At 39.3% G+C, this 28,000-nt stretch overlaps 1 protein-coding gene across 1 annotated transcript; it reads right to left on the bottom strand.

Moving 5' to 3' along the window:
• Positions 1–27,825, bottom strand: LOC124589926. Its single transcript, XM_047131609.1, has 3 exons — positions 27,699–27,825; positions 10,834–11,716; positions 1–2,531 (listed from the first exon to the last, which is right to left on the bottom strand). The coding sequence occupies exons 2-3, from the start codon at positions 11,695–11,697 to the stop codon at positions 2,136–2,138; spliced, it is 1,260 nt and encodes a 419-aa protein (XP_046987565.1). The 5' UTR covers positions 11,698–11,716; positions 27,699–27,825; the 3' UTR covers positions 1–2,135.
• Positions 27,826–28,000: the final 175 nt, after the last annotated feature.

The following is a 28,000-nucleotide window of genomic DNA, read 5'->3' as shown; positions in this document are numbered from 1 at the left end:
TTAATTTTTAATTTATTTTTAATTTGAAATAGCATACTTGATACAAAATTAGCACTTGTTTACTTCAAGAAAATTTATTACATTTATTCTCTTTGATAAAAAGAGCTACAAAGGTAGTGCTCATTCACTCCGTTCCCACCATATTCAGGTATTGACAAATTTACAGCCATTTTTAACTCCCCTCTTGCATCTTTGAGTGCCTCGGAAATTTTGTACCAGCCATATTTATTTTCCTTGGGCTTTCGTGCTGTGGATTATTTGGGTTCCAGAAGCTCCCAAGATATCTATACCTTTCTATCAGGAAGGCCATGTTTTCTTCGTACCAATCCATCGCTCACGCAACTGATGTAAACAACAAAAGTAGACAAGATACCAGACGAAAATCTTCTATACTGCTAGCTCCGAAACAAAGAACAGGCGAACTTCCTTTGATGGTTCGCTATAAGACAAGCAACCAGCGGAACACGGGCGAATTCCAATGAATGCGAACCGAACACGACCGAATGCAGTTCGCTCGCGTTAGCTTACCATTTAAAGTTAAGAGAAGTTTGGTTCAGTGATGCTTGCTCGCTTTTGTTTGCCCCCGTGTAAGACAGGCGTAAACTGTCTTCCTGCCATTAAGAGGAAATGGCGGCATTGGACACTCGATTTTGCGACGATACCACAGGTAGGCAAAATCAACCACTTTTACTCTGTACACAGCTTATCCGAAACTGGCTAAAACTATTCATGGATTTTAATTTAAAACAGAAATTCTGTTCCGTATTGTTCCGGCTTCGTTACTCGGTGGCAGTGAATGTTGTGCCTGCTAAGCAATAGGGGACAGTGTTGCGCGTTGGAACATTCCAGCCTTTCGCCTCCAGTCACCCCTGTAATAGAGGTTTGATATATTTTCTTATTCCATTATGAAATGATAGCATTCAGTTTATATGTCCTGCATTTTTTCTGAAATTAAAAATAATTACTCCGGAAAAATAACTTTTGTTTAAACATAAAACACTGTTCCAAGGTACAACATGGTGATGTATCCAAGGACCAAATATTCTATTCAAATTTAAAAGTGTTTCAGTCGGGAAGGTCTTGTCAATACTGTTTTCAATAGTCTTTATGTTACATTATTTCTCTACTTCACATCAATAATCTGTAAGTGAAATCAAATTAAGAAGTATTAGTAGGAACTAGTTATAATTTAATAATATGTTGAAACAGAAGCTATTGGCAGCGAACATAGATTTCCATTTTCAAGAGAATGAAGATTGATAAGACACGATACGAACTCCATTCATTTACAAATACCACTTTTCCATGATAGAAGATCTTATTACGTTTCAAGGTACAAGATGGTGCACGACCTACTATGTACGGCTTCACTGTCCACACGTTACATGACTGGTTTTGAAAATATACAGAATTTTACTCAGTGTAGAACTCTGTTAACGAATTAACAATAGCCATTAAATAGCTTTAATATGTATTACGCCCACAAATATGTAGAATTCTTAATATTTATAAACGCTGCATACAGAGCACAATCTCATGTCTCACGATAACAAGAACAGTGGAAAATGCCGGAAACATTTATGACGGTTTCTAGTGCACAGTCCTTCGGTTTCTAAACTCAGTCACTAGATTAAACCGCCGACCAGGACGTGTTCCTAGATACACTATCCTCCAGGTACAACACTCTCCCTAACTTTCGCTTTGAATGATTGACGTACAACATGAGATTTATTCTGTTACTCTGTATACGATTACTGTTGTACCAGTGCTCACCAGCATAAGAAATGGCGACAATATCTTTTCGACAACCGTTGAAGGATTCGTAAATGATAGCAACGTTTGTAATTATTTCATCCAGAACTCTCTCGATATCAGTATATTCAAATATAACCCATGGAATAAAAACATACCAAGCATATTTTAAAGGGCTTTTGGAGTACAAGAGTTGCCCTACTACTTATATACAAATCCTCAAGAAATAAATGCGAATTAATCACGTAACACAGTAGGCACGCCTCTGCAAGACATCATATCCACTTACTCATAGCCTACAGTGAGATAGAAGAACGTCTAAGACAGAAATTTAAAAACTGTTAGATTATTTGAATCTTAATAGCTATACGTGCTACAAATTGTCATAAAATTCCTTTACTGTCAAAAATTGGCGTCAGGTATTTCATGTAGGATAACGAATAAGGATTCTTGAAGATCTTAGCGAGAGCTTCGTCGGCGTGCTCTGGGTCGTTGAATGCCTTCACGTATTCTACACCGTACTTTTCAGAAGTCAGAGCAAAGCCGCTCATGCAGCTGAAGAGAAATCCCATAACTAGACAGCGGTCCATGTCCCGTTTCAGCTCCTCTAAAGTGAAGACCTCAGCTTCCTGCTGCATACCCAGGCACCGTAGGATGCCCGACAGCGTGTTGTGGTACTCGCACAGAAGGTCATCCATATGGTGGCGATGGACCCCCTCACTGGCGTTCGCGTACAGGAAGTACTGCAGGTCCGAGGCCGGGCTGGTCACGTATGACACCTGCAAACATTCCCATTAACGCTCGTTAAAAGTACATATGCTAAAATGTAACTACACTGATGGAAAAAAATCACACAACCAAAAAATACAATAGTGTAGGTAACATGTTTAAGGGGGGTAGGACGTCAAACGGGCCGACTTGGAGCAGGAGAGGCACCACAGGACATTTTATTTTCTACTGCCCATACTTTTACAAATAAATTCATAAAACTTTGTCAGCATGACCAGGAAGAATTCAGGATTCACACTCATAGCAGTGGAAGTGCAAAAACATAACAAAACATTTTTTTTTAGATCTGAAATTTCATCTATTATTCACTTACTGTTCGCTGCATTTATTGCTAAAGGTACATTTTTCTTCATAAGTAAGAGAGATTCTCTGATGAATTTTGCACAGCGTACAAACCATACTTACAGGTGTATGAAACTCTAGAATTTTCCAAATCTATTAAAAGCTGTGGTAAAAATTGAGATAATTAACTACAAAATTTGATTTTTTTCTAAACATAAAGTTTAAAACGTAACAGCTCATTCATTTTTTAATAAATTAAATAAATTCTAGAGTTTCAGACACCTGTAAGTATGGTTTGTATGATGTGCAAAATTCATCGAACAGTCTCTCTTACTTACGAAGAAAAGTCTACCTATAGCAACAAATGCAGCCAACAGTAAGCGAAAAAATGATGAAATTTCACAAGTAAAAAAAATATTTTGTTATGTTTTTGAACTTCCGCTGCTACGAGTGTGAATCCTGAATCCTTCCTGGTCATGCTGACAAAGTTTTATGAATTTACTTGTAAAAGTATAGACAGTGGAAATTAAAATGTCCTGTGGTGCCTCTCTTGCTCCAAATCGGCCCGTTTGACGTCCTACCCCCCTTAAGCGATTTACGTTACTAGATCAGAGGTTAATGCAATCACGAGATAAGCCATTCCGAAGGTGAATTGACGGTTCTGTAACAAACAGTGTAACCGCCAGAATGCTGAATGCAAGCACGCAGATTGCGTACATTGTGTCGTGCAGGTCCCGGTTGTCGATTTGTGGAATGGAGTTCCTTGCCTGTAGCATTTGGCGGTCAATACAGGGACGCTTAATGCTGGTTGTGGATGACGCTGGAGTCGTCCTCCAATGACGTCCCATATGTGCTCGTTTGGAGACAGATCTGTGATCGAGCAGGACAAAGCAGCTCTGTAGAGAACGTTGGGTTACAACAGCAGCGTTATACCATTGTAAAACAGACTCTGGAAAGCTGTTCATGAACGGCACCACAACCTGTCCAATCAGCGAACTGATGTACAAATTAACAGTCATGGTGCGTTATTTATGCATATTTATACATTCCACGTATGGTTTATACGATTAATCTTAGTGATGTGGAATGAGACATTTTGCACTCCTATTACACATTCCTATATACTTGTAAATATGGCTGCGAACTAACCATTTACAAATTGTTTCTTCCTATAATGCGGAAGTGAATTAGTAATTTCCAATACACCGTCTTTCACGTACTAAATAAACAGAAATTCTTCGACGGAATACAAAATGTCAAGGACAAACTTTTTCATTTTGTTTTCTAATTTAATTTTGCTGTCTCTAAGAAGCTTTATACCGTGAGTAAGCGAGCAAAAATTATATTAATGGAATTATGCACCTCTTTTGGTGCTAGCGAAAATACACTACTGGCCATTAAAATTGCTACACCACGAAGATGACGTGCTACAGACGCGAAATTTAACCGACAGGATACGATACTGTGATATGCAAATTATTAGCTTTTCAGAGCATTCACATAAGGTTGGCGCCGGTGGCTACACCTACAACTTGCTGACGTGAGGAAAGTTTTCAACCGATTTCTCATACACAAACAGCAGTTGACCGGCGTTGCCTGCCTCGTGTAAGGAAGAGAAATGCGTACCATCACGTTTCCGACTTTGATAAAGATCGGATTGTAGCCTGTCGCGATTGCGGTTTATCTTATCGCAACATTTCTGCTCGCGTTGGTCGAGATCCAATGACTGTTAGCAGAATGTGGAATCGGTGGGTTCAGGAGGGTAATACGGAACGCCGTGCTGGATCCAAACGGCCTCATATCACTAGCAGTTGAGATGTCAGGCATCTTATCCGCATGGCTGTAACGGATCGTGCAGCCACGTCTCGATCCCTGAGTCAACAGATGTGGGCATTTGCAAGACAACAACCATCTGCACGAACAGTTCGACGACGTTTCCAGCAGCATGGACTATCAGCTCGGAGACCATGGCTGCGGTTACCCTTGACGCTGCATCACAGACAGGAGCGCCTGCGATGGTGTACGAACCTGGGTGCACGAATGGCGAAACGTCATTTTTTGGATGAATCCAGGTTCTGTTTACAGCATCATGATGGTCGCATCCGTGTTTGGCGACATCGCGGTGAACGGACATTGGAAGCGTGTATTCGTCATCGCCATACTGGCGTATCACCCGGTGCGATGATATGGGGTGCCAATGGTTACACGTCTCGGTCACCTCTTGTTCGCATTGACTGCACTTTGAACAGTGGACGTTACATTTCAGACGTGTTACGACCCGTGGCTCTACCCTTCATTCAATCCCTGCGAAACCCTACGTTTCAGCAGGATAATGCACGACCGAATGTTGCTGGTCCTGTACGGGCCTTTCGGGATAATGTTCGACTGCTGCCCTGCCCAGCACTTTCTCCAGATCTATCACCAATTGAAAACGTCTGGTCAATGTTGGCCGAGCAACTGGCTCGTCACAATACGCCAGTCACTATTCTTGATGAACTGTGGTATCGTGTTGAAGCTGCATGGGCAGCTGTACCTGTACACGCCATCAAGCTATGTTTGACTAAATGCCCAGGTGTATCAAGGCCGTTATTACGGCCAGAGGTGGTTGTTCTGGCTACTGATTTCTCAGGACCTATGCACCCAAATTGCGTGAAACTGTTATCACATGTCAGTTCTAGTATAATATATTTGTCCACTGAATATCCGTTTATCATCTGCATTTCTTCTTGGTGTAGCAGTTTTAATGGCCAGTAGTGTATTAATATGAAATAATGAATACTACTTCTTCTTCTTCCGACATTGTAACTCTGAATACCATTGTTCTTAGTGAAGTGTAATGGGTTACTTACAACAAACTTAATGAGGGAACAGAAATACAGTGATGTAGTAGTAAAAAAATGTAGCCCCAAGAGCAGATGTCTAAAACATAATCATGAGTGAGTGTCACATATTATCCTCACAGCGCGTGAGTTGTGAAAACTTTCCTTCTTAAAGATGAGCCATCCCATGACATTATTCCACTGGACATTATTGAATGGATATATGCAAGATACGTCAACTCATCGATTTGTCTCTCCCCAAGATTTGCAACGTTTGTTAGTGCAAACGTGGCAGAACTGAGCTGTTTATGACGCTAAATTTGTTTTCAGTTTAAATTGTCATCAATTACCTTTGAAGTTTCAAACCTACTTATCACCTTTTTTTGAATTTACCGTTGGTGTAGTATCTATAAAAGTGAATATGCCGTCTTTTAGAAATTTACCATAAGACCTTTTATAGAATACCATTCAATAATGCGCTTAAAAAAGTATCTACCATTTCTTCTTTTTCCCTAAGTATCTTTAGATTGATTAACATGCAAATGTCTTCTGCAAAAAGAACGAATTCTGCTTGTTACGTATTAGGTGGGAGTAATATGTAGTTTTATTAATGGCATTAATCAAATAACACACAAACAGAATACCTCATTCGTCTTCAGAGTGATGTCTACTGGCCACAACTCATTTTTGACAACGTTTTATATAGTTGCTGGACATAGTCAGAGAAGGTTTATTTTTCAATTATTGGTGAATGTCAATCAAAATTTGATGCAGACGACTGTGCACTATGTCTGTCTGCAGTGATCTGTTTTGAACTGAATATAATTAGCCAAAACTCGTTATTCTTAGTTAATTAACAGTGGAGGGATATCTCCTGCGCCCACAATGAAAGCGATTACAGAGCTACCTCGAATCTAAGAACCACTCAGGTGTTCATTGATCATGTTCTCCCTTTCCTACGTAGGTGGTGCTGGATCAGGCAACAGTGTTGTGATTGCTTAGGCATATATGGTCTTTCGCCTATATGAGTAGGGGGAAGGGATTTAAAATGGTAAAAATAACTTCCTCCGTGACTTGGGGAATTGTCCTGCTAACAAAATGAAATTAAAAAGGACGAGAAGTAATTCTGTACTTCGCTCTAGTATCCCGACCTGGTGACTTTCAAAGCCTGCTGGAGAGCATGGATTTGGATCTCTGGCACAAGACGGAGCTGTTACAGCTATGAGCGCTAGCATCGCTTTCCCGCAGCGCCACACACGATTCCGCTGGCCGATATTGTAGCTTGCGACCGCTCTGTAAGTTACCGCGTTTCAGCGACACGGGGCTTACAAGACAATGTTCCCAAGTGTAAATAAACGATCTTGATGCCACTTGCGGATATGTAGAGCGGTCAAAGTAATGCAGTACGTTGTTATTCGTTTCTGTCAAATATCGCTTTTAAGGGATATAACGCTACCTGAAAGATAGTTTACCATTCAAGGATTAGAGGAAATATCTTCGAAATCATGAAATATGAATAAAAGTCGTTCATATAAAGGCTGCAATGTAATTATCGTTCTTTATAAGAAAAAAGTTGTTCATATAAAGGCTTAATTGTAATTATCGTTCTTTATAACTGTGTAACTGTAATTTTGCGAAATATCCCACCACTATTAATTAATTTTCAAAAATTATTATTATTATTTTTTTTTTTTTTTTTTTTGCAACATAAATCAAAGAAGCTTTCACGGCATATCCATCCATTTGTAATAAAACTGGTTTCTTAATTTAGTTTTACGTTTCAAATTGTTATTTTACTTTTAAATTTACATTTTTGTTTCTTATTTTATCATTTCACAAATATGTGTTTTGTTAGTTGATTATAATAAGTAACTCATTATTATGATACAAAATCATTAAAGTAATGTTAATCTGTAAATAAATGCTTAAAACATAACGCTTCCTTCACACCACAAAAATAAAATGAACGAAACTTCTTCACGTAATACACACGATGGACTACACAATATAAAACAAAATTCAGCAGAATTCCCAAGTAATTGTGGGCAATCCTCAAAGTACCCTACTTTGTTTCAGTACGTCGGAAAACCTTGGCGGCGAAAATTTATTATGTTCCAGTGACAATAGCTAGAATATAATGTTTCTCAAGTCGAGACTGATCTCATAACATTCAGTGGAACCAGATCCAAAATTTTTCTCACAAAGTTGTTCCAATATCGAAAGCAGTATACATCCCGTAGCTATATGTGTTCTGTCAGGCCATTGGGTATCACCAGATGAACAGCTTCCCCGTCCTCAGGTATGAAGCTCAAATCGGTTTCCTCTTACTGACCACATCTTTTCTCATAATTTTAAAAGAATCTAATGGTGAATTCGGGCTAAGAATTCGAGGATCTTTCTTTGAAGCCCCAAATGAACTTGTGATTGCACCGAAGTCTAATAAACTAACGTCTGACCACGTCAAAAGATATTTGACAGAAGTTTTCTTCCCCAGTCTAGGAGAAAAATCTGTATTATTGTTAAATTCTAGTGGTGGTCAGTTTTGAGCATCTCACCCGAAGACAAGGAACTTGTTCATTTAATGATCACAAAGCGTTCGACGCCGCTTGCACAGCCGTGCGACATATAAGGCTTCAGTGTTGGAAGAACTTTCTGAGAAGATTTTGAGATATAGTTTTGTTTAATGATTAGGCAGTCAGTCTCTGGTTGATAAACAATATACTCTAGCTTGAGTCACTAGCATATAACCATTCCTCGTAGCACGGGTTTACCAACATATTGAAATATGCCTAATACAAATCAGAATATTTAGAGTACCACCCAAGACAATTTGAAATCCTACTGAATTTTTTATCATATTCTATTCTCCGTCGTGTATATTATGTACGGAAATTTCGTTTATTTTATATGACAGATATAAAAAACTTTATGTTTTAACCATTTATCGACAGATTATCATTATTTTACTGATTTTCTAACATGATAACGAGTTAGTAATTGTTTCAATTAACAAAATATACATTTGTAAAACGGCACACTAACAAACAAACAAAAAGAGTAGAACATAACATAACAGTTTATTCATAAAACAAGAATAAATAAAACAAGTAATTGGCATAATAATGAGGTTCCAGTTAGGTATTTTACTGATTTTCTAACATGATAACGAATTAGTAATTGTTTCAATTAACAAAATATACTTTTGTGAAACGGCACACTAACAAACCAAAAAAAAAGAGTAGAACATAACATAACAGTTTAAAATATAAAACAAGAATAAATAAAACAAGTAATTAGCATAATAATGAGGTTTCAGTTAGGTATGTCGAAAATACTCCGACAGTACATTGTGCACAGATTATTTTCAAAAACCGTTATTTCATAAACCAGCTTCGTTACACATGGATGGATGTGACAAGAAAGCTTCTTTCATTTATATTATAACAAAATGTTTTTATTTTTCAGTATTAATTGATTATGATGGGATATTTTGTGAAATTTCGGATTATTAAAGTAGTTGGTTACACAGTTAACAAGAAAGTAAACTACGTTTTAGTTTTTGTATGATTTTTTTTATATTTCATGGTTTTTAAGATATTCAGTCTTAACACAATATTCCAAATTACCAGTGGGGATGTCTTTTATGCCTTAAAAGCGAAATCTGGTAGAAACGAAAAGACATGTAGCATTATGTTGACCCCTCTACATACCCGCTAAGTTTCATCGAGGTCATTATTTTTACACCTGGGAAAGTTTCCTTATCAGCGGTGTATGTGCTTCGCGATCATCTCTTTATCGTAATATCCTTTTTGTTCTTGGTCTCCGCTTTCGCTTTGTCATAGGTGGTCTTTCCCCTTCCAAGTGCAGTGACAAAAATTTCAAGGCATATTAGCACCGCCAGTGCCAAACACAATTCGTGGTTTCAAGTGGCCATACTCAGGTCGTCCACTAAAAATCAAAAAGCGATGGCCATCAGCTACAACAGTTGACGCACAGTGGGCTTTTCCCGCGATTATTTGTATCTACACACGCTGCAAACACTGTAAAGTGCATGGCAGAGGGAACTTAGCATGGTATCAAAGGCTAGACTGTATGTTTCAAGTCCAAAAACTTAAGGCATTTACTTGCTAAAACGTTGTGATCGCGTCACCAACAGAGCGAAACATGTTAAAAACTGATACATCATTCTGGCATATTACAGTGCGTCATAAGGTAAACATTCTGAGGCCTCAACATCAAACGAACAATTATTTGCAGCAGAACACAATTTTTATTTTTGGCAATGCGTGAGTATGCACGGCGAGGCAGCTCGGACAGACCATCACAGACGTATTCAGAATGAATAAATAAATAAATCGATCTAAGTTAAAGCGGGCAAATCGGCGAATTTTCTGACGCATGTAAGTAATTTTAGCTGTCGTGGGGACTTTTAATTTCTTTTAATTGTACGCTTTTTCTGTGGCTTTGGAAAAGCCTAAAAAGATGACGCTAGTGACATATTGCATGGAAGTTGACATTAAGAAGAGAACAACGCCACAAACTATCGTCTTGTCGTCTAGAGAAGGGGTTTCATAAACGTCGGCCCTACTGCCTCAATGCGTGAACACACGCAGCTCAGGCACGGTTCGCGAGTTTAGTACTGTGACTGCCAAATGAAGTTCTCATAATGTTGACTTTTTGCGCTGTTAGATGGCTTAAAGCGATTCGAGGGATTCATTACTGCACATTGAATTTCATCTGGACTTTGCTTAGGTCCGCATTGTATGACATTTTTTATCTTCGGGGGAGGTCACTGTTCCCTTGTAATCAACTTATTAAATGTACCCCACACGTAAAAGTCAAGAACTGTTAACGCTGGGAGACGTACAGGCCATTTTGTATGTGCCGAGCGACGTCTCCAACTATCCGTCTAAATAATCTATTTTATTAGAGACATGGTACAAAAAATGTTCAGATGTATGTGAAATCTTATGGGACTTAACTGCTAAGGTCATCAGAACCTAAGCTTACACACTACTTAACCTAAATTATCCTAAGGACAAACACACACACCCATGCCCGAGGGAGGACTCCAACCTCCGCCGGGACCAGCCGCACAGGAGACATGGTACGTCTACTCATACAGTAACTGGAAAAAGAGTTAAGCTTCATGAAGAAAGAACGTGTAACAAAAGTTTTGAGGTATTCTAACCTGAAAGTCAACAAGTCTGACATCTGACAGTGCTCCCTCCACGTACTTAAACATCACGTTGTTCTTCCAGCAGTCACCATGGACCAGTACATGTAGCTTGGTCTCCTCCTTCATTCGCTCAAATAATTCGAATATACTGTCACCATATCGGTCTATAAATCCCCGGAATTTTTCAGAATACTTTTCATACCCTGGACACTTGTTCAGTTCATCTGCCAGTGCAGACATGATCTTAGACCCTATTGATCTGAAATAGTCCTGAGTACGCTTGTCTGTGAACGCACTACTAGCGAACACGCTCTTGTAATGTGGCTGTTTGTCGAGTAGAAACGCCGAGGCGGCGTGTAATCTGGCGTATGCTCGGAGGACCATCTTGCAGTGCTGGTAGTCCAGAGGCCGACCTCCCTCAGCCATCCTGAAGCCGGCTGTTGACAGGTCCTCCAACACAAGGAAGTCTGCCGGCTGCTGACCCCAGTCGTAGCAGCGAGCTGTCAGCAGCTGGAAGTCCTCACCCTCCAACGACGCCAAGATTTTGTGGATCTGCGGCAGCACCTCATGCAGCATCTGCGTCTCTATTCTGAACACCTGACAATTTTCCATCAGTTCCTTCATCGGACCAAAATCAAGAACCGTTTTGACTAGTAGTGATTCCTTTTTCGCCTCTTCTTCGTTGTCTTCCCCCTTCAGAAGGACAGTTACTCTGAACAGCAAACTTGTATAGCCAACTCCTTCCGGACAAGCGTACTGTACTTTAATTGAATCTACAGATACTTCTTTTCCAGTTTTATTTATCATTACAGATTCTATGAATTTTTGATTGATCCAGGAAGGAGGCGGTGGTCGAGCTTCGTTGGGCGATTCCATACTGTTGTGTACCCTTCACCTGAAAAAATAACAGACGATTCCAGAATAGTAGTCAACATACTGAGAGCTAACTTTAGTACATTTAACATCAGGCAGTTTTAAACAGAGTGAAGCACGTAACTATTTCATCTCAAACAATGTTTAATGAGATATTCAAGCTTTTTTTTAATCATTAATAAGTAAGGTTGTCCAAGGCTAACTGGATCCAAATACCGTTCCTCTTATTCAATATAGATGCTTTGGTTTCTTAAAGTTCGTAAACTGGAGTTACAATCCTTATCAGTGAGATCTAACAGAGGAAGTCTGACCTATGCAATTTACCTCACTCATGCACTGGTTCTGGCGAAAAGTGGTTGCAACCTAACTTCATGGTTAGCTTACCAAGATATAACAATCTCAGAAGTCAGGAATGGTAGAAAGGCATCGTCCTGTTTATCGATGAAATTGTATCATGACAGTAATTAATAGCACTGCGTAAGCTACGGTCCCTACTTCAGTTCATGGCGCCATGTATAGAACTACCAGATACTTCACTTACAGTCATGTCTCTTAAATTTCTACAGACATCAATTACATCAGATCTTCATAGATCAAGCTGAGTTATTTAATTTCTGTATTTCACATGCTATGGTGGTTGAGGAGACAGGCCATAATGTCAAAGTTATTATTTCACAAGTAGAAGAGCAACTATAATTATTAAGAATTATCACGTCACGCGCCGTGAACCACGTCTCTGAAGACGCACAAGTCAACGAATGAGTGGTATTAATCACATGGAGCAGGCTTCCTCTGTTACATCTCACTAATTATGTATTCGATAGGAGATTTTAAGCCCCGTTCAAAACTCAGCACTTCCAACGTAGTACAGGAAATTAATAATACTCCCAGACCCCTGAGCGCAACTTCTGCAAAGAAGCAAATATGCACACAGTACGTCAAGGAAGCAGATGCATTTCTCAGGTTCTTCCTTTTTTTGTTTGACTTTTGGCCTGTGGGCGATACAGTCATCTTTTAGTGTATTAGGTTTTTCTCAGGAGTTACAGGGCAAGGATATGCATCTTTAAAAACTGTACTATACTTATGAAATAGCACATCACGTTTATGGAGGATTGCCACATCAGTGTCTAGTGGTTAATAAAGTCTGATCAACTAGTGTAAGAATTTCATTAGCTGGTTCGCATAGAGCCTAATTGCGAAGAAAATATGATTTATATCTGATATAGCTGCTCTGAGTAAGATCTGTTTGCGTTCCTCGTAGCACTGGAACGAATTCCGAGATGTGTATGAAGCTGATGTATAATTTTGGTTTTTGGGTGGCATATATTTTACTTCCATCAAATTTCTCATTCGAGTGACTGTGTTATCGGGTGCTTAATTGGGGTTATAATTGAATTTTCGTTACTTGAACCACGTAGACTGTAAAGACAGTAAACTGTTTGCCGTAGGGGTACCCAGTTTTGTAGGAATGACGTTCAGACGGTGCGCTGCAGGATGTTAGATGTTAACAGAGTTAGTTATATGACTTGCCATTATGCGCCGATGGTACTGGTACGACGACGTGGGATTGGAACACCAGTGTCAGTGTGCACTAAAGTTGCAGACAGTCAACATGAGTCTGGACAAGGTGAACTGGACTTTATTCGTAAAGTTGTTTTACCAAAACAACAGCAACAATGCTATCGCTATTCGCGAGGATCGACCGCTAAAGGAATTCGGAGAGGTCCTCTTTCCGCAGCGGGATAGAAGAACATGATTAGGAGGTTCCAATTAACGGCGATAAATTGGTAAAGGAGTTAACGGCTAAGAATGTTGGACGCAATGTTCGATCTGAGCAGAGTATCAGCTGTGTCACAACAGAACATTCCATGGTCCATTGTTGTTCCGGACAGAAGCAGAACAATCTCTAGTGCGGTTCCAGGCTGTCATGGATACAGAGAGTCGTCACGTTAAGGAACGTTCCTAACGCGAATCGTAAATATTGTACGCAATTAACAAATGTTAATAACTCATGTGTAAATTAAAATATGTTTCTTTCAATAGTGTACTCGTTATTTCTCTTCCGCATGTCCTTACAAATGTATCCATTATGTTTCACTGTCCCACGATCAGTAGTTTGTCATTGGAGCCCTCTCAAATAGTGAAAGTTTAATTACAACGGTCTCTTACATTTTTAGAGAAATACGTCTGACATTAATTTGACAGGACATTTCTACAGCCTTCATAAGCACGGCATTTGTTCGAGTGCAACACAGTGCTCTTATGCAAGTCCTGGGACCAGGAATCTGCATGTTTATAGTTTCGAAATAGCTTGACTGTTGCCTCTGCAGAGGTTCTTGCAATCACAATCAGTTCCATCTAGACGTTTAGGGCTCCTGTAGATTAGAAGCAAAATATTAGGACACATTTGTAACCAAGAGCGTTACGCTGAAACAAGGGCTTATCTGTACTATGACATGAGCGATGATAAATATCAGTCTGCCTATCGTAAACACCATAACACGATCACTGCAGTAATTAAGGTAACAGATGACCTAAAATATGTAATGACAACGGTGATGACACTATATTTACGCTACTAGACTTCAGGAAAACACATATTTGAGACCGTCCATTCTGACATACTGTTTCGAAAAAACTGACAGCTAGGAGTTTCCAAAATAATGTGCTTAAGTGGTTCGAAAGCCATTTGAGGAACAGTGAGCAGTGTATTGTCTGTGGAAACGAAAAGTCTTCCTAGAAGCACGCTATCTTAGGAGTGCTACAGGGGTCAGCCCTGGACCCACTCTTGTTCCTCTTGTCTGTCAATGGTATTTTGTAATTTCTGTGCGCCTGTAAACATACTCTATCTACATGCCGACTACCTCCAATTTAAGTGCCCTACCTGAAGGTGTCTTACTACTATCATTCGGAGGAATGACAATCTGTCGTCAGTGGTGAGATGGGCGCAATACCCAGAACTAAAATGAAATATAATTGGGTTACAAATAACACTAGTATCCCAGTAAAAATAATTTTATCTGACTTCTGCCAATAATTATCTCCTACTGATCTCGATTGCACCCAATGGGTCATGCCAGTTCAACGTAGACTAGTAAAGCAACATTTTCAACCTGACCATCTCAGGTTTCTTTCAAATTTGGTGGATTCGATGACCCCGATAAGAGATGGAAAAATACCAATTTGCAAGTGTGTGTTACAACTGTGAAGAAAGTTATACGTCTGTAAAGTTTGGAATAAGTGCGAAATTTACATGCGTCTGTCACAACATAACTGACTGAAATTCTGGTTCTCATTCAGTTACAGCAATGAAAATGGTACCATCGGAAAGCTAACGAATAGGCCTTTGCATTGATATGCTACATGGAGAGGTCCTGAGGATTTTCATACTTAAGTTCATTGACCTTGACCTTTGCCCTTGAATATCTCAAAATACCCCATCTTCAATTTTTTTTGAAAAAATATATTTAATTGCTCCAATATGTTACTATAAATATGGGAAATATCAAGATGGCACACCAAAGGCATCAAGCAGAAAAATTATTTTGTCAGGATGAATACACTATCGAAATGAAGAAGGTAACACACATATATGAAACACAAATTATGATAAATACAATCCACAAGTCTTATTGTACAAAAATATGGTTTACATTATTATAGCAGTATTATGAATTATTTACATTACATTATTTACATTACAGTTGTAATGAAAAGGCAATGAAAGTTATTAGATCTCTCCTCACAACTCTCCAACTAAATTGTTAATGTTTTCCAAATCTTATGCAGGGAGACTGTATGTCCTTCCAGTTGGTGTCACTGGATCCATCCTTGTGATAATGTCACGTTTTCTGATGACACAAGTGTCTGGTTTGGCAGAAAACACAAATGACGGACATGGTCCATGTTGATGCAAGAAGTTGACCTTCACTTCATCCGTTTCTTCACATTTTTGTAAGACATATGCACCCCACCAACGACTGTCGTACATACAGGCAACAAATCCATGTATATTTGTTAACAGCATTTCATTCACCATAGCAATCACTGACTCTTCTCTACTCACTAAAGAAGCAGAATAGGTCTTTGTCTTTACTAAACCTTTGTTAACAGGTATTACACAATGAAACTTACGGGTACCTGGAATCGCCCTTGTATTTTTGAAACGTTGTTTCATCTTGGCTGTATCTGTATCATGATGGGAAACCGATGTATAATGGAAGACACATGAAAGAATATTTTCCTTGCACCACTCAAACAACTGTCGTGAAGTCAAAATATGATTTTCGTAAGGTCACTTGAGGCTGGCAAGTCTTGCTAATCTCTTTACAGTCCCTGCTACGCCATCACAAGGTCCTTTACCATGCGCTGTAGCAAAAAAAAAAAAAAAAAAAAAAAAAAAAAAAAAAAAAAAAAAAAAAAAAAAAAAAAAAAATGCCAGTCTGCTGTATCATCAAAATCTTCCTGATGGTAGGACAGATCATAAAGCTCTTTCTGTTTTTGTATTGGGTAGCACATCCATCCGAAAAGTAATTAATGTGCTTTGGATTTGAAAACTGACATTTTAAGAGATTGATGAAATTTGTCTGGAAAGAATAAACACACACTGTTTTATGCGGAAGGCAGTCAGATATTTCCACGTATGATACACGTCGTATTTAATTAGTGCTTGAGTCTCTTTAGTAAGCTACTTGACGACTTGTAGGCTGTGAATTATTTCAGTGGAATCCTTGTACCTCATCCTGACTGGTGAAGGAGTAATTTTCTGCAAAATCACAAAGAACAAGAAACTCATTTACTTTGAGACATTTTTTAATGATTTTACAGAAATGTGACTGCTGCTGGGAGATAAATGAGTGCAGTAGGAGCTGTTGTAACCATGATACTGACACCTCAATAAAATCACCTGTTAATTTTGTTATAGCCTCTAGAACTACCGTGCCTCTAATTAAACAACATTTATATGCAATTTCATAAATGCAGTTCTTACCAAACAGACCATACAGATAATCAGTCTTGTCACGCCTGGAAAATAGGGATATGAACCTAAGAAACATGCTGGTAGTGCAAGATTACATGTAACAAATGGTACACAGTGCTTGTATGATGGTAATGTGTATTCTTCACTTATTTGTTAGTGCTTTAAGTTTACAACCTGCCATTATTAACTTGAAATTTTGGTGCAAGACACACACAAAAAGCATGAGTTCACTGTTTAAGGAACCATTTGCACTCGAGCAGAGACGATATTTAAGTTACTTAACTTAGATTATATGTATCGATTTTTTAAGGCAAGAGAAAGCAAAATAAATGAATTAACACCGCTCTCTTGTCTCAGCCAGTAGGCATCTACACTCTTATGTCATTCGTTGTCCAAGAACGTAATATATTGTGTGGCTCCACAGTTAGCCATATTGATACTTATTTGCAGAAAAGAGGCGCAGAATTAATAAGTCGCTCTCATTTGTGATTTATCTGTACTTATTTACCTATAATTTTACGTAAGTGACATTCATATCGTAATGTATATGTTGTAATGAATATATGTTTTATTTAATCGTATGCTTTTCTCTGTTTTAGTAGTTTTAGTCACTCCATTGTCACGATTGAAGCTGAGGTCAGATATCAGACTTTGCCTACAAAAAATATATAATGAGCCCTGGCTACGTTCCGTACATCTTCGGACGTGCGAGGCTCGATAAACTCACGGCGTAAATTTTAATCTCTCAGTTACTTATCCAAACAAACCACAATAATTATTATTATTACTAATTTTTAGTATATGTTATTATTTTATTTTTATTTGTTAAAACTGGCATTGGCAAAAACACAGTGCTTTGGTCGAAACTCACAAAATTTGGAGAATCCAATATTTATATCTAGGTATTTATCTTTTAAATATGCATACAGGTCCTCAAGGTTGGCCGGCCGCTGTGGCTGAGCGATTCTAGGCGCTTCAGTCGGGAACCGCGCGGCTGCTACGGTCGCAGGTTCAAATCCTGCCTCGGGCATGGATGTGTGTGATGTCCTTAGATTAGTTAAGTTTACTTAGTTCTAAGTCTAGGGGACTAATGACCTCAGATGTTAAGTCCCATAGTGCTTAGAGCCATTTGAAACTTAAGGTTGCGCAACGCTAGCTGCTTTTGTTTATGCACTGTAATTCCGTTTTCTTTCACAGACACAAAGTCTTTTCTTCCTGGCATCATACGGCTCACGTCACGATCACAGTAAAAGTCACATACACACTGAACAGCTTTCTCACATAATGTCTTAACTGGCTTTGGATTTGGTGTCACTAATATACGATATTCGGCTACCGCTTTGCTCTCCATACCATGCAATCTGAAGAAGAAAATCTTTCATAGTTTTCTTTATACTCCAACTCTTTGGCAGCACAGTTAGAATTTGTGTTTTATCGCATACACGGTCTGAATTGTGAAACTTATCTTTCAGCTGGGTGATAATTTCACTTTCTCCATTTTCACTCTCTTCTTTTTCCGGTTGTGCCACATAAGTACGTTTCAACACAGAGGCTATTTTTTCTGTTTTTGCTTTGGGTACTTTGTCTCACGCTGAAGCCTCTTTTTCTTCACAGGAAATTCACCTAAATATTGAAGGGAAACTAAAGCCGTAATTTTTCCCGAGGGCATGCAGCTTTACTGTATGATTAAATGATGATGACGTCCTCTTGGGTAAAATATTCCGGAGGTAAAATAGTCCCCCATTCGGATCTCCGGGCGGGGACTACTCAAGAGGATGTCGTTATCAGGAGAAAGAAAACTGGCGTTCTACGGATCGGAGCGTGGAATGTCAGATCCCTTAATCGGGTAGGTAGGTTAGAAAATTTAAAAAGGGAAATGGAAAGGTTGAAGTTAGATATAGTGGGAATTAGTGAAGTTCGGTGGCAGGAGGAACAAGACTTCTGGTCAGGTGACTACAGGGTTATAAACACAAAATCAAATAGGGGTAATGCAGGAGTAAGTTTAATAATGAATAGGTAACTAAGAATGCGGGTAAGCTACTACAAACAGCATAGTGAACGCATTATTGTGGCCAAGATAGATACGAAGCCCACACCTACTACAGTAGTACAAGTTTATATGCCAACTAGCTCTGCAGATGACGAAGAAATTGAAGAAATGTATGATGAAATAAAAGAAATTATTCAGATTGTGAAGGGAGACGAAAATTTAATAGTCATGGGTGACTGGAATTCGAGTGTAGGAAAAGGGAGAGAAGGAAACATAGTAGGTGAATATGGATTGGGGCTAAGAAATGAAAGAGGAAGCCGCCTGGTAGAATTTTGCACAGAGCACAACATAATCATAACGAACACTTGGTTTAAGAATCATGAAAGAAGGTTGTATACATGGAAGAACCCTGGAGATACTAAAAGGTATCAGATAGATTATATAATGGTAAGACAGAGACTTAGGAACCAGGTTTTAAATTGTAAGACATTTCCAGGGGCAGATGTGGACTCTGACCACAATCTATTGATCATGACCTGTAGATTAAAACTGAAGAAACTGCAAAAAGGTGGGAATTTAAGGAGATGGGACCTGGACAAACTAAAAGAACCAGAGGTTGTACAGAGATTCAGGGAGAGCATAAGGGAGCAATTGACAGGAATGGGGGAAAGAAATACAGTAGAAGAAGAATGGGTAGCTTTGAGGGATGAAGTAGTGAAGGCAGCAGAGGATCAAGTAGGTAAAAAGACGAGGGCTAGTAGAAATCCTTGGGTAACAGAAGATATATTGAATTTAATTGATAAAAGGAGAAAATATAAAAATGCAGTAAGTGAAACAGGCAAAAAGGAATACAAACGTCTCAAAAATGAGATCGACAGGAAGTGCAAAATGGCTAAGCAGGGATGGCTAGAGGACAGATGTAAGGATGTAGAGGCCTATCTCACTAGGGGTAAGATAGATACCGCCTACAGAAAAATTAAAGAGACCTTTGGTGATAAGAGAACGACTTGTATGAATATCAAGAGCTCAGATGGAAACCCAGTTCTAAGCAAAGAAGGGAAAGCAGAAAGGTGGAAGGAGTATATAGAGGGTCTATACAAGGGCGATGTACTTGAGGACAATATTATGGAAATGGAAGAGGATGTAGATGAAGATGAAATGGGAGATATGATACTGCGTGAAGAGTTTGACAGAGCACTGAAAGACCTGAGTCGAAACAAGGCCCCCGGAGTAGACAATATTCCATTGGAACTACTGACGGCTGTGGGAGAGCCAGTCCTGACAAAACTCTACCATCTGGTGAGCAAGATGTATGAAACAGGCGAAATACCCTCAGACTTCAAGAAGAATATAATAATTCCAATCCCAGAGAAAGCAGGTGTTAACAGATGTGAAAATTACCGAACTATCAGTTTAATAAGTCACAGCTGCAAAATACTAACACGAATTCTTTACAGACGAATGGAAAAACTAGTAGAAGCCAACCTCGGGGAAGATCAGTTTGGATTCCGTAGAAACACTGGAACACGTGGGGCAATACTGACCTTACGACTTATCTTAGAAGAAAGATTAAGGAAAGGCAAACCTACGATTCTAGCATTTGTAGACTTAGAGAAAGCTTGTGACAATGTTAACTGGAATACTCTCTTTCAAATTCTAAAGCTGGCAGGGGTAAAATACAGGGAGCGAAAAGCTATTTACAATTTGTACAGAAACCAGATGGCAGTTATAAGAGTCGAGGGAGATGAAAGGGAAGCAGTGGTTGGGAAGGGAGTAAGACAGGGTTGTAGCCTCTCCCCGATGTTGTTCAATCTGTATTTTGAGCAAGCAGTAAAGGAAACAAAAGAAAAATTCGGAGTAGGTATTAAAATTCATGGAGAAGAAATAAAAACTTTGAGGTTCGCCGATGATATTGTAATTCTGTCAGAGACAGCAAAGGACTTGGAAGAGCAGTTGAATGGAATGGACAGTGTCTCGAAAGGAGGATATAAGATGAACATCAACAAAAGCAAAACAAGGATAATGGAATGTAGTCTAATTAAGTCGGGTGATGCTGAGGGAATTAGATTAGGAAATGAGGCACTTAAAGTAGTAAAGGAGTTTTGCTATTTGGGGAGCAAAATAACTGATGATGGTCGAAGTAGAGAGGATACAAAATGTAGGCTGGCAATGGCAAGGAAAGCGCTTCTGAAGAAGAGAAATTTGTTAACATCCAGTATTGATTTAAGTGTCAGGAAGTCATTTCTGAAAGTATTTGTATGGAGTGTAGCCATGTATGGAAGTGAAACATGGACGATAAATAGTTTGGACAAGAAGAGAATAGAAGGTTTCGAAATGTGGTGCTACAGAAGAATGCTGAAGATTAGATGGGTAGATCACGTAACTAATGAGGAAGTATTGAATAGGATTGGGGAGAAGAGAAGTTTGTGGCACAACTTGACCAGAAGAAGGGATCGGTTGGTAGGACATGTTCTGAGGCATCAAGGGATCACCAATTTAGTATTGGAGGGCAGCGTGGAGGGTGGGTACTGGGAGATGAAAAAGCTTGCACATGATAGAGTAGCATGGAGAGCTGCATCAAACCAGTCTCAGGACTGAAGACCACAACAACAACAACTACTTAAAGCATCGAGTGCCAGATCTCATGCTACTTCATCTTCACTTAAATCTTCTCTGGAAGTATCTGGCACAACTGAGGTAACATCAGCATTGACTATTAGGTTTTCCGAGGTTTTTTTCTACATTTACTGCAAATTTTTCCATCTAACAATACATTAGGATATTTGTTTATCGTCCACTCCTGAACATCCCTTAAATTCTTCTGCAATCTTGCATAACCTTCTTTCCTTAACGGACTTGAAATCCATTTTTTACTAAATATTACTTTACGACACACTTACACTGCACTTTGTTAAACAAGCCACAGCCATAAAACACACGAAACAAAATTTGCATAATATAGAGATCAGTGGACTAATGGTGACTAGTTTAAATAAGAGTCTCTCTGATTGGCTATTCACTAAAACAAGTTACTGTTGACTGGTTGAAATAAAAGTGTCTCTCATTGACTGCTCACTAAAACAGGCTAATGTTGATTGGTTGAAATAAAAGTCTCTCTGATAGGCTGTTCGCTAAAACAGACTAATGTTGTTTGGTTGAAATAAAAGTGTCTCTCATTACCTGTTCACAGCTAGGAATATTAAAGAACTGGTCTGAAGAAAAGTAACTGCTATTTGCTGGTGCTATAGAAAAAACTGGATACATATCTGCTTACTGCATGTTGATGGTGTAGTTAACAAAATAATTTTTTGTGCATGATGCCTTTGCTGTTCCCTCTTGATATGTACCATATTTATAGTAACATAGTGGAGCAATTAAATATATTTTTTTTCAAAAAACAATTGAAGATGGGGTGTTTTGAGATTTTCAAGATCAAAGGTAAAGGTCAATGACCTTTAGTATGAAAATTCTCTGAAATCTGCCATGTGGCATATCAATGTAAAGGTCTATTCGTTAGCTTTCCAATGGTACCATTTTCATTGCTGTAACTGAATTAGAACAAGAATTATAGTCACTTATGTTTGACATATGCATGTAAATTTCGCACTAATTCCAAACTTTGCAGACCTGTAACTTTCTTCACAGTTGTAATACACATCTGCAAATTGGTATTTTTTCATCTCTTATCTGGGTCACTGAAAGCAGCAAAATTTGAAAGAAATCCGAGAGGGTCAGGTTGAGAGGTGCGTTGAATTGGCATGGAATGAGCCCAATTTCACATCAGAAAACGGTGGATGAGCACGTCCAACTGGACAGAAAATACTGTCGCTAAATGGAGGAAAATTTCAGCTTGTCTCTAAGGCCTCCAGAAATTTCGGAATACATTTCCATAGGAAGTGAAAGTACACTTGCGCATTCACTCGTTCTACCGAACTTCACTATTCCCCATATCAACGGTCAGGTACCTTCCATCTCATCATAGTCTTAACACAAGGTATCACTTATGCAGTACCCTAGTTCAGCCCGTCCAAGTTACAAAACCATTCGCAAACTACTGCTCTGCTGTTACTGTCCGCCTTTCGTTCAAGCTATCTTGAACTCCGCGCGCAGTGGAAAGTCTTATGTCACACGACAAAAAAGCTGGAGGATGCACAAAAGCTTATTTTCTCTCTGCCAAACAGTAAGACGAGTGCCTTCATTTTATTCCAGTTAACCTTCTTTCTCTTTACACTTCTCAATCGTCCCCGCCACTTTCTTTTTCCTTCTCTTCTTCTTTCTCACCCTTTCGCTGACGTTCATTGGCTTCAGAGACGTCACTTTAAACTTTTCGTGACCGTGTGTAAATGCTTCTTTTCTGCTGCAACTACTACTGTTATCCACCATTTAGGTTATGTTACCTCTACGTCTTCATGCCATACAAAGTGTAAGTCATCTTACGATATCCGTTTCGTCCTGTCGACATAATACAAAATATTTAGAATGCTTAGTTAAAGTAAAAGAGGACAGGTGTGTACTTTCATTTATTTTGAAACTATAAATAGTAGCGTAGCTAGTACTATCTATCGATTTACCAAACTGAATGAGCGCGACACCATTGATGAATTTTCTACCTCGAAAGAAGTTCATTAATACCAGTTAGCTGAAATAAAAAAAAAAACTCATCCAATTCAGAAGTCACTCACAATTAGAGTAATTAGTTTCTGATGTGAGTGTAGTGGTCATTGATACTTAAAAGATCGTTTCAGTAATCCTATCCCTGTCCGTTTATGAGTTGCTAAGCAACGTATCAACAAGCTGACTATGCAATGATTAATATTTGTCGTATCCCGACAGTAAATCGCTTCTCGTTTGCTTTAAGCATCAAGACGATTATTATGCCACTCATATAGGCCTTGGTTGTTATTATCAAGCTAATGTCCGTAAATTGTGATTAATGTTACTGAATCCTACACACGACGATAACGCCCGATGTCCAGCGGCGTGTCTTAAACTCCGCTCCGATATTTGAGAATTCACGCGCGATTTGTTTGCACCAAAGTCGGGCCGTGGTTCCCTAGAATAATTTTTAAATCAACTCCGGCTGTAAATTAATAATTCTATGCCCAGTCACGAAAGTTACAGAAGATCCTCACTCGACTTGAATATTGTACACAATTAAAGTCTTTACTCTGCAAATAACCAATAAAATTTAGAAATGAATTACATGTATAAAAAAATCTCAAGTTGATATGACGTCATGGGTCACTACTTGTTTCGACTCCCCTACATTCACGTGACGCAAAGTAGATCCAACTGTATTGGACATACTCATGTAATGCTACACTATCTTCGTTCTGAGCGAGTTCCTATTGCTGCCTCTACGTTACTGGAGCTTTTGAAGCAAGTGCCGCACTTTTAACTGACGGAGTACAGCAACGAAAAACTATTACTCGCCGGAACTGCTTGAAACACTCAGAAGCGTTATTCTGAGCCTGATAATGAAACCAAACATAGAAATCAAACGCATGTATTTCCTGACGGCCAATACCTTTGATAATTATTTTTTCTGGGTGTACACAGTGACACTGAGTAAACTTTAGTGTCATGTCACAACAGAAAAAGTAAGAAGAAAATATAAGATAGCTCTCGCTGAAACATAACGGTGTGATAACAGCCGCGTAGTACCCTGACTTTGAAATTGTATGCTTAGTTTCCTCAAACTCCTACTTTTACTTTGTGATAGATTATTTGCACTTAGCCATTGAGGGCCTTTTTGTGCTCGTACAAGCAGTGTTACAGACTTAATTATTAAACAAGTCACAAATATTAGTAAACCTTTTTAACTCATTTGTGTGACTTTATTACTAATTTGTTGGATTATTGTAGAACCTTCGCTCTCCTAACCCGTTACCTGATCCTGGGGAATAGCTGTGTAATTGTGCCAGGAAGGAATTGTCTTAGCTGTGTACTGCACCAGATACCGTGTCACGAACTCACTAACTCGGCCGGCCAGGGTGGCCGAGCGGTTCTAGGCGCTACAGTCTAGAACCGCGCGACCACTACGGTCGCAGGTTCGAATCCTGCCTCGGGAATGGGTGTGTGCGATGTCCTTAGAGTAGTTAGGTTAAAGTAGTTTTAAGTTCTAGGGGACTGATGACCTCAGAAGTTAAATCCCATAGTGCTCAGAGCCATCACTAACTCGGCCTACCGTAACAATAGTGGCCACTCGGTCTCCACAGCAGTAGCGACGAGGCCTTTACAAAACTGGCGAAGAGGTTAGTAAACCTTTTTAACTCATTTGTGTGACTTTATTACTAATTTGTTGGATTATTGTAGAACCTTCGCTCTCCTAACCCGTTACCTGATCCTGGGGAACAGCTGTGTAATTGTGCCAGGAAAGAATTGTCTTAGCTGTGTACTGCACCAGAAACCGTGTCACGAACTCACTAACTCGGCCGGACAGTTCTGCTGTCCTCATTATGACTCGTGTAGCGGTCTTGATAACGATACGGGGAAAGAGCTGGGTGCTTAAGCAGGCAGTAAGTTACTTTACTGTCGCTTCAGACACGAAAAGAGTACGACAAGGGTAATCTAACGTTGATTTGATTTACCCTATGCCTTGCGCTGTATAATGGCTTGAGGACTATTTGTCTATATGACGATATATGAAGGCAACAGAAGTGACCAGTACGACCCTGAAAAAATTCAGACACCGTGCGACAATACAGTACCTTCCTCTAGTGTTACCGCGCAGACATTGCCTATAGTTTGAAAGAGATGAGAGGAAAGAACTTGTTGTTCAGAATGGACATGAGTTTCCCATTTTGCTATTATAACAGGGCAATGTACTTAACGGCAAAAGAAACAGAAGTTAGTCAGTTTCTAAATTTCTGTAAAGCAGTCATTTCACTCAAGATATTTATTCGTATGAATTGACCCCCATATAGCACCAACTGTTTGATATTTAAGCGGCATACTGTGTATTAAGACATGGTGCAACCAAGTTGCAATCACTAAGCAACGCACTGTCACACATCTGTGCGAAAAATGTAGAGTACAGCTGGATTACCGGTGTTGGTGACCAAGATAAAATGTACAGTCAGCCAATTGAATTCTTAAATTTGTTAACCTGTGCCTGTAAATATATGCCATAGTCAAAGCGCCACTTACTTCTCTACGAAATGTGAGAGCACCAAACTGCGCAACGGTACGTCAGAAAGCTGCAGCTCTGCCGTACAACACAATAGGCAATTACTAGATCATTTTTAAGGACTTACTTCAGCGTCTGTTTCGCTTGGTCCGTTGGTAAAGTCAGTGGTGAGAGAGTGTATGTCAGGGTCAGCAGCTTCTTAATTGACCTTTTCTACAAGGTTTCCTCACGAATCAACTCTTTTCGCCTAGATCCCAAGAGACTCAGCATTTTAAATTTGTCACAGAGAGGGTTTATATCGAAGTTTTACCTTGTATTCAACTTTAATAAAAGACGCTTCTATTTATCTGTAAAAATGTTCTGGCCCACACAAAATAAGTTAAATAATATTGCAGTTATATCCATTATGTTAACGTAACTCAATTGTCCTTCAACAATTTTTTTCTCACTAAATGGTCGATGCTTTAGAATTACTTGAAACGAAAGAGGAAATAAAAGTATGTTTTTTATGAAGAAGAAACACCCTGCGAGCACAGGAACCTCGTTTTGCCTCTTGCGTTACGTAACGTGGTTGAAGGCGTTCAAGAAGACGCTGGCTACATAGTGTAATTTTACGTGAGATTAAACTGTAAGATTGAACGACGAGCCTATTGTATTGTAGCGTAATATATTCTACAGTTGTATGAACGATTGTAGATATTCCCAGCTATCTTTCAACCAGAGCACTTTACCATTCGCTCCATGGTCTTGACTCGCTATTTTACGGGATTCAAGGTGAAGTAAGCCCGACTCCTCTCTCAAACCTAGATTAGGAAAAAGTAGAAGCTTATGACAAATACGTTTGCCAAATTACCCGGGAATAGTATGAGCGAAGCAGGTAAATGTTATCTGTGATGTTTTCCAAGCAAAAAATAATAATTGTCATTTACAAAACCTGGTATTTCTACTGTTACGGTTATAAAAGCATCTACATTTAGAGGTTTTTAAGCACGTCAAATATCCAAAAATAGCTCTGTTACTTTCCCAATGCTTTGTCCAACGCATACGGACAAAGAAAATTGTCATTCAAAATGTGCAGCAGACCTTCAAACTTTTGGGAGGAAAATGTTTAGTCTTGAGAGCTTTATTCAAGGACTATAATTCTATAATGTCTTCCTATTCAAATTCTAAATTAGACCTCACTTTCTCCTGTTTAGGAGATATTCCAGCCACCATGAGATTGCAAATGCAGTTCTTAGTTAACTATTTCTGAGGTCTGCTTTGATTCCAGTTCCGATCTTTTGACAACTGGCAAAATTTCAAGAATCACATTACATGCTTATTCGGAAACGTGAAGGCTGCAAATGGTAATAAATTTGAGATCCAAAATAAGGAAATAGAAAGTGATGACGTCTAAGGTACAACCTTGAAAAAGTGATGATGTTCTCTGTACGCGGGGAAAATCGGAAGAATCACTGTCAGCTCTTGCCTGACACTTTTATCTACAACTAATTTTAACCGAAAGAGATAGGCATACCTTTTTTTCTGAGGAAAGAACCTGAGCAACGGGTCTGTGAAATCCGGAATAAGCGATGTTCGAATTTATAGCGAGTCTATTCAGCGTTCCGTTTCAATCTGCACTCGCGTGTTAGCAAACGGCACTGCGTTCTTGCGTAATACATCCGTTGGATTTGCTTTTAAATTCGGTGTAAGAAGCGGCAGATCCGGATATTCTGCTTGTGACAGCCACTGTTGATTCGCTACACTTCTTTATTTGAGAAGCACCTACCAATGCAACGTCGCATATCAGTATTACAGGGTGCAAACGACTATGATGAGCGCAATAAGAAACAGATACCAAACAAACATCATACTTCACTTGCTAGGTACCAGCAAGGTGCTATGATCAGAGATGCTTCTCATACCTCAGGCTGTGCAGGTTTCCTCCAGAGATGAGACGACGCAAACATTGGGCGTTGCCAGGCGCGCAGCAGCCAACACTAGCAGCGTTTGTGGTAAGCGGGACGGAAGTCAGCTGACCTCGAGGCAATGGAAGCCGCGTTTGAAGGCCGCCACTTCATCCGCGCCATCTAGACCCACGGACATCTACAAGCGTTCATACGTCAGCCTCCGAATCATGTTTCTGCTTCTTTTTCTACTCGCCTCCACCTCCAGACATTCTCGGTTGTTATTTTTCGCGCAAACCGCCATAGTTCGCATTGTTTAG

Source organism: Schistocerca americana, chromosome 2 (genome assembly GCF_021461395.2).
Source record: "Schistocerca americana isolate TAMUIC-IGC-003095 chromosome 2, iqSchAmer2.1, whole genome shotgun sequence".
NCBI classification, from domain to species: Eukaryota; Metazoa; Arthropoda; class Insecta; order Orthoptera; family Acrididae; genus Schistocerca; species Schistocerca americana.
Note: the sequence above shows the minus strand (reverse complement) of the source record. Positions and strands in the feature narration are given on the sequence as shown.